The 8,896-nt window shown below is 37.6% G+C and overlaps 1 protein-coding gene across 1 annotated transcript; it reads right to left on the bottom strand.

The window, feature by feature from the left end:
- Positions 1–3,419: 3,419 nt before the first annotated feature.
- Positions 3,420–4,590, bottom strand: LOC130221766 (microfibril-associated glycoprotein 4). Its single transcript, XM_056454360.1, is given in 4 exon segments — positions 3,420–3,877; positions 3,958–4,125; positions 4,205–4,301; positions 4,384–4,590. Coding segments are annotated over 4 exon segments (729 nt in total). The 3' UTR covers positions 3,420–3,620.
- Between the last annotated feature and the right edge of the window lie 4,306 nt (positions 4,591–8,896).

The raw sequence follows: 8,896 nt of genomic DNA, 5'->3' as shown, positions 1-8,896 counted from the left end.
AAATATTAAACAATGAACAAAACAAATATGAAAGAGCATTAAATCGGACATTTCTATACAAATCCCGATAAATATAGTGTATATAGATAAAACAAACTATAGTATCAAAATGATATGGATGCATATATTTGGCCATATCATATAGGGTGCGTCTCAGTCAGCTCCACTGTTGACTAGTCAGTGCACTGATCAGGGCATCAGCTCTTTTAAGTGCTGTCAAAATCACAAAATTATTCCACTAAAACGTTGAAAAGTACCAAAAATGAAAAGTCCCATAATGCACTGTGAAAATCAGGGAGCATCAATACACACTAAATACCCCTAACAGAATATCAGAAGCAAGAAATATGAATGAGTGACCCAAGTCATCAAACCTAACGACAAATGAGAGACATTTTCTTATCTATTATTTATATATTTTTAGCTATGGAAAATCCATCAAACATTTGTAATTGTTCATTCATTCATTCATTCATTCATTCATTTTCATTCGGCTTTGTCCCTTTATTAATCAGGGGTCACCACAACGGAATGAACCGCCAACTTATTCAGCATATGTTTTACACAGCGGATGCCTTTCCAGCTGCAACCCATCACTGGTAAACATCCATACACTCTCATTCACATACACTCTCATACACTACAGCCAATTAAGTTCATCAATTCCCCTATCGCATGTGTTTGGACTGTGGGGGAAACCGGAGCACCCGGAGGAAACCCACGCCAACACGGGGAGAACAGAAACGCCAGCTGACCCAACTGAGGCTTGAACCAGCAACTTTCTTGACGTGAGGCCACAGCACTACCTACTTTTATTTGATTATTAATTTAATTTTGCTTCCATGTCAATCCTTGTGTTGAGGTCAGGCTTCTGCATCCGCCTCCATCTAAATATTTCAGCCCTACTGAAGCACACTCAATCTTAAGCTCTCGCATTCAGCTGAGCTTTAGTGTCCTTGTGTAATTCAACCTAAAGGTGGCGCTCTAATGTTGTTAAACTGACTGACTCTTATAAGTTTGTGGATAAAAAGCTTGCAGACTGTGTGTTGGATGAACAGGCCCAGCGTACATTACACCCTCACAAAAGATGACAATTAATAAAGATTACAGTTTCAGTGAAATATAATAATAGAGGAAACAAATCACAATGGAGCGGCATGGTGGCACAGCGGGTAGCACGTTCGCCTTACAGCAAGAAGGTTGCTGGTTTGAGCCTCGGCTGGGTCAGTTGATGTTTCTGTGTGGAGTTTGCATGTTCTCCCCGTGTTGGCGTGGGTTTCCTCCGGGTGCTCCGGTTTCCCCTACAGTCCAAACACATGCACTATAAGGGAATTGGGTAGGCTAAATTGTCCATGGTGTATGTGTGTATAGATGTTTCCCAGTAACTAAGCCGAAAAGAAAATGAATGAATAAATCACAAAGCAAACTGAGGACAAAACCCTCTCAGATAAAGCAAACTCTTTAAAAATCCCACAAACACAAGTCCCATATACAATAAAGCACATGTCAATACAAGGCCCCCGGGGCAAATGCGGCCCGTCAAAACATTTAATCAGGCCCGTCAACAAGTTTTGGTAATGAAGTTCTCACTTTAAATGTTAGGTCTGTGACAATTACAATATTGAGACGCAGGTGGTGGTGTAGCACTTTACCCTACTCACTAATTTAGACTTTAGCATAGCGTTACACTAAATGTAAACAAGGTAAAATATTTCAGGGACTAGCAAACACAAAGTGGACAGCAAATATCGACAATTTTAACCAAGGTGAAATAATCATGTGAATAAATGTTCTCTATAATGAAGCTGACCAAAATATCCCACAGATCCCTCTCACAGACCACCATATTATGTCTGTAATGAAAGTAGCCATGGCAAGGGACATTACACCTACAGTAGATGAGATTGTTTCTATGAAAAGATGCAGTGTGTCTGGTAAGAGTGCAAAAAATGCCTAATTTTCTTAGGTTTGGCATGTAGGCCCAGTGCAAGTGTCCTTTGGAGCTAAATAATCTAAATAATACAATTTCTTACCATTTTTATAGGCTACCATTTATCTATAATAGCCCACTGATAAATATATTGCTTTAATTTTTTCCTCTGAAATCCACAAGTTCAGTTGTAGGCATCGACAGATGGCATGGATCATTTCATGATTGGGTTGCTTTTTAAAGCTAAAAAAATAAGTTCAATTATACAATATCAGAAACCATCTGCTGCTTGTTATAATGTGGTATATCAGGTGTTGGCGTTTTGTTTTATCATCAATTTTTCTGAATATGAAATTGTTTTTTAAAGTAGACTACTGTTGTATGCTAGCCTACTGTACTGATTTATGCTTATAATGGTTAGAGACCTTCATGTTTTATTAGAGATAAAACCTGCTGTGACATAAGTTAAAAATAAAACCTTACTATTTTGATAAATGTAGTTTAATGAAGTGTTATAGAGATGTTATACAGGTAATACACTTTTATTTTCTCCAATAAATAAATTTTTTTTAAATGTGTATGTATGGCCCCTGACTTAACTCACAACACTCAGTGCGGCCCTTACCAAGTTTGGATTTGACACCCCTGCAATAAAGCAATGGTAGAGGAACAGTGATCGACTCAAATGTTAAATTTTAGGAAAGCAACAACAAACACAAAAATATCAATGTAATTGCAATGTTTATGATGACAGACTTCAACATATTTTACAGCACATTAAACTGTCCATATTTGTTTCTGCTCCAAAAATGTACAATCATTCTTAATGCAGTTAATCAGAGTTATATGAAGAAACCCAGACAATCAAATTATCATCATCATCCTGCATTCATACACAGCACACTTCTACATGATATGATTAATTCTATAATAATAATAATAACACTGATAATATGAGTCTATATTACCATCCCAGTCTGCAAAGTGACTGCAAAAACAAATATTCAAAGAAATATTATAAACTTTAAACCAATTTTAGGAAAGGTAATGAGCTGTGTGCATCATATATTCTGTTTTTTGACATATAATATTCAATTATAGGTTAGAGTTCACCAAACATTGCAAAACTATATTCAGCAGTGAATTCTTAGTAATTCTGGATTTGCACTCCAACTCTGTTCTGTTTTTTTCTGCATATAACTTGTCCCACCTCTGTGTGTGTGTGTGTGTGTGTGTGTGTGGAGTGTATGGAGATGTTTTGATGAAGAAAAATACACACACATCTGAACTTAACACTGATAATGCACCTTTATACCAGATGACCAGAAACACTTATAATTAATTTATTCATATGTGTGATTATTCATCATTCAGTGTTTCTGTAGTGGAAATAAACACATCTACATACAGACACATGCCTTTCAATCTGCAGTTTATTGAGTATTATCATGTGGACAGTAAAAACTGACTGAAACAAAGACAAATCACGGTCATTGAACAGCTTGTGGGAAAGTTAAACACAGCATTATAAGTCATTATAACTTCTGGAGAGAGAGCACTGAGACTTTACAGAGGTCAAACTTTAACTGTGTCAAGCACATGTGTTCACATACACACTGAGTGCTCAGCTCTAAACATACCCTATGCATTAAAGATTATTAAGCATTATGTGTCAAACATTATAGTGTTTCTAGGATTCAGGTTTGATCCGCATGGTGATGTGTTTCAAGCTGTTGTAGTAATTGTGATCCCAGCTCCACCAACACACACCGATAGCGTAATGGGTGCGATCGTGACCCCATAAATACACACCGTTGGGGTTAGCATGGTGACACTTTTTATACCAGAATCCCCCCAGAAACTCTCTGGCGCAGTTCTTGTCATACAAATCTTGGTCTTTGTCAAAGGTGGAGAACTTCATTTCATTATGTGGAGTCAAAGAGTCGCCTGCAGAGAGTAAGGAAGATTTATTAGGATGATAATTCAATATAAATAAGATATCATGAGTGTGAATGAAAGTGTCGTACCTGCTCCTCCATCCCTGAATCCTGAAACGTGCAGTTTATAGCCGTCTTCTTCAGACCCCACAGAGAAGGACGAGTAATGAGCGAAACCTCTCCTTCCATGAAAGTCCTCCATATCCACTCTTAGAATAAACCTCCTGTGGCGTGTCATGTGGTGGATGTGCTCCAGACCTGTTCACACACACACACACAGAACATGTTGAACAAACACTGCACATGAGCATGTACAAAGAGGAACATAAGATCTCACCCAGCCAGTGTTCGCCCTCCACATTCCCGAATCCTTTCTTGTACTCCTTCCAAGGCTGAAAGAAGTTCAGTGTGCCGTCCATCCTCTTCTGAATCACCTGTAAGGGGTTTTTATAGAGTATAAGTGATGGATCGGGTGTGTTCTGATGAGTGTTTGATTACCAAAAGTCCCACTCGTACCGTCCATCCTCCGTTATCTTCATCTCTGCCATCTGATACCATGTGACAGAAAACATGGTGAGGATGGTCACCGCTTGGATGGATGGTGTAAGTCTTACTAAACCTTTCTCCTGATTTGTAATGATGAGAACAGTCCAATGGCTTATATCTATAGTCAATGGCCGAGGCAACAGAGACAAGAGCTGCCAAAAACCAGATCAGCTACATGGGACAGAGAGAGAGAAGAGTTAACATCAGTCCAAACCATGAAGAAAGATTTTAGATTAGGGTAACTGAAACAATGAAGGATGCGGGATAACTTACTGCCATCTTCTCAGTGGCTCCACAGCAGATCACAGCAGAGCTCTGTTTTCCTAGAAGAGAGTCATAAACAGGTTAATTTGAGGTCTGGTGTAAATGTCTGAAGGCTTTGTGAGGTCAGTGAAGAGTAAAGCAGTACCTCAGCGCTGCCTCAAACACTCTTTATATGTGTCCGACTCTCAGACTCCTCCTCTGGGTCTTTATCTTTATTTTATGTTGGAGGGGACAGTGCATACGTGCGTACATTTTTATTCATTTTCAACTGTTAAATTACTAATAGTTGGCAAGGTTAATGATAGATTAGTTTGCATCTATATACAGAAATAAATAATTATATACTAAGGATTTCCCAGAGATGGGTTGCGGCTGAAAGGGCATCCGCTGCATAAAACCTGTGCTGGATAAGTTGGCAGTTCATTCCGCTGTGGCGACCCCGGATTAATAAAGGGACTAAGCTAAAAAGAAAATGATTGAATGAATGAATGAATGAATATACTGAGGAAAAAAGAGCTCTTCATTGTATGTTATGGTTTAATTCTTACAGAAATAAATGAATTTAGCAAATGTCAGGAAATATATTCATGTAAAATGTTCATTTTATAACCTTTTTTCTTTCAAAATATGATTTTAATTTAGTTTATCTCATAATTTACACTGTAGATTAAAGTCCCTGTGTTTCCTCAGTTCATAGTCCAGAATTGTCAGTGTTATATTCGTGTTATATTTATGTGACTGTAAAAAAGGCTCAACACAAATCAGTTAAGTTATCTTAATCGTTTTTACAAATTTAAGTGAATTGAACATGAAATTAAGTTGTCCCCGCCAAAAAGCTTAAGAGTTGTGTTGGTTCAACTCATATTAAATAAGTAGTTTGAATAAGCAGCTTAAGTAATTTTTGAGTGTATATTTATACCTGTGCTTCTGTTGGATTTCCTTCATGCTCTTTAGATTACAACTGTAAACTACTTTCCTGATGATAATCCTAATTCAGACACACACTACTGAGACAATACCTGACCAACAGACAGTAAAGCAGTGTTTTTCTCTTTTGGTGCATCTTTTCCGCTATATTCATTCTTCCACCTCAAAATTCATCCCGCCACAGCTACATTACAGCTTCTCATTCAAAACATTCAGCCGTTTTTTAAATAGCGGGTTATAATCACACAAAAACGTATTAAACGGTGAGTGAATTATAACAGCGCAAACTTTTCTGTAATCGTAGTACTGCTGTGCGTTTTTTGTTTAACCCTTTAAGGTGACATGGTGGCTCACTGACAGGTGCGTGATGCGTGAGGCCAGCAAACATGACGTAGCTTTGAGTTATGACGAACACAGTTTCCATAATTATACTTTATTTATAGATAAAGGTCTGTGGCTCCAATTGACTGACCCACCCTCCTCCTTCCCTAAACCCAACCAATTTTATCGATTGACCCACCCACCCACTTACTTCCCTAAAACTCAACCAATGATTTACAAAAGCCGTCCAGAAAAAGAAAAGCCCTTATCTGAATTTTACCAGGTTTTTGGATTTTACCACATTCTCACCCTGTTATTCACTCGTTCATTTTATTTTTTGGATTCTGTTTTTGTCTTACCTGATTTCTGGACACACTCTTCCAGAAATCAGGTGAGGGCTAATAATTCTGACTTCAACTGTGTGTGTATATATATATTAATTTAGTAATTAGTAGAATTATTCCACACACTTACATTTGGATATGCTAATTTCTAAAATGAAAATGTCCAGGTAATGCATAGATCTTGACTATTGATTTAGGTCTGTTAAATAAGAAAGACATTAAAAAAAAACACAAAATATCCTCAATGGTGAAAAATGAGATTGAGAACCACTGATATAGCACATTTAAAAACAGCACAAGTTAATCAAAGTGCTTTATCAACACATTTAAAACTATTAAGAACATCATATACTGCACTTAAAACTCCACAAAAATTCAAAGAAAAGAGTCCAAACAACATCTGAAATAAACTGCAGAGTTCTGCAGCCTAGATAGCAAATTCTTAGACAGACCCAAATGTAAAGAGATGCAATAATACTGTAATAATTAAATTAATTGCTGATTTGATCCATTTTAGATTTTTTAAAAAGTTTTATTGACATTTATTACATTGTTGTCAACCCATGATTACACGTGTAGCCAGACTCATGATGTTAAAGGCCTACACTATATACACAGTAATAGTCAAATCAAATCAGTCAAATCAAATCAGATCCAATCAAATCCCCAAATCGATGCAGATCACTTGTTTGTTCAATCTTTAATTACCAACTAATTTTCCAAATTCGACTATTTTGCAAGCCTTAAACGTTTTCTGCAATATGGAAAGTGTGAGTGATCTTGCTCATTCTGATGGATCTGAGGATCCTTGAAGCAACCTGTGTGTGTGTTACTCCAGGAAAGCAGACATTAGAGTATGAGATAAGAGAGCGTCTGCATGTCAAGGCTTTAATGTCACTGGACGATGCTGCGAAGCTGTTCATTTCAGTTGTGGTTGCTTCTTGTGTAAAAACAAAGTGCAGAGTTTGCGCAGAAAAATATTCAGCTATGATAATTCCATAAACTCTGCTATATTTTTTAGAATCATTACTGTTTCTCCTGCTTCTGCTCTTCCCTGGCTTTTCTCAGTCAACTTCTTGTTACTTAAGCTATGAGTGCTATGAGTATACAACATTTACTTCACAACATCAGCAGTTTATCATGCTCTTTGCATTAATGTTCAACATATCTGTAGTATTGCTGTGGAGAGACTCATTTGTAGTTTGTGCGGGTCTTTTTTAGTCTGCTGAAAGTGATTTGTTCATAATAAGTTGGCTTTTAATACTGAACTTCATTGTACAGTTCTCACTGCGCTCTCAGAAATAACGGTACACAAACTGTCACTGTGCCTTTTCAAAACGTACACATTTGTACTTAAAGGGTCCATATTGGTACCTCAAAAGTATATTGTAACACGGGGAGTGACACAGACAACTGAAGTTTACGATCCACTTGCAGGTTTATTCCAAGTCAGGCAAGCAAAGGTCAACACAGGTGCAAACGGATGTATAAAGGCAGTCCAGAATCGTTAGAATCCTAAATGTGGGAGGAAGAAAATACATGTTCACTTATAGTGTTGGGTTGTATGCTAAACTTACAGCAGACAAATGAATAAAGCATCAATCAATATCTAACCACTATTAAACCACACTGAACTGAACTTCAACTCTGAAAACTGGACTGACACAGTTTCAATCTACTAGAACTGCTGTGTTCAGCTGCTTTGACACAATCTACATTGTAAAAGCGCTAGAGAAATAAAGATGAACTGAATCTAGAGATTTGAGAAGTGAATGAGGAGCTGATCCACAGAAAACATTACAGAATATAAATATGCACTTTTACAAGTAACCCAAGTTCCTATTCAGCTCTATTCTACATTCATGTCAGTCTAAGTGTGCTCTGGGTCAATGGATTGTTCTGTTTTAGTGATAGTAACCTTGGAGGGGAAATATATTGTCTATGATTGCAAAGGGTGTTTATTGTGAGAAGAGGCACATGATCACGCGGAGGACAGAAACGAGTCCTCCTGGAAGTTTTGACTATGGCTCTTTCCAAAGCTGCACACGTATATTCAACCTGTTGTGTCCACGATTATGTCTTTCATTTGCTTTGGGAACAACATGGCGTGTTTTATCTGTTAACCTTTAGAAATAATGGCAAATAATTATCTAAGTACGACTGTCGGTGTACCTATAAACCTCTGTGACCTGTCGCAGTAGCCAAAATATGAAGTCCACATCTAGTGGCATTTTGAAACCCCAGGATGTGTCCTAATAATATCAAAAGACAAAACACATTCATGAGGAAATGATAGACATATTAGAGCTCTTAGTTTGGCATTTGAGAAAATCTGCTGATGCAAGATTAATCATGACAAAAGTGCAAAATCACAGACAAATAAAACCTTGATTCCTGTAGAACAGGGGTCACCAGACTTGTTCCTGGAGGGCCGGTGTGCTGCAGATTTTAACTCCAACCCTAATCAAACACACCTGAACGAGCTAATCAAGGTCTTACTAGGTATACTTGAAACACCCAGCCAGGTGTGTTGAGGCAAGTTGGAGCTAAACCCTGCAGGGACACCGGCCCTTCAGGACCGAGATTGGTGACCCCTGCTGTAGAATAACAATATATACTGCATACAG

Source organism: Danio aesculapii, chromosome 1, assembly GCF_903798145.1.
Source record: "Danio aesculapii chromosome 1, fDanAes4.1, whole genome shotgun sequence".
NCBI lineage: Eukaryota > Metazoa > Chordata > Actinopteri > Cypriniformes > Danionidae > Danio > Danio aesculapii.
Note: the sequence above shows the minus strand (reverse complement) of the source record. Positions and strands in the feature narration are given on the sequence as shown.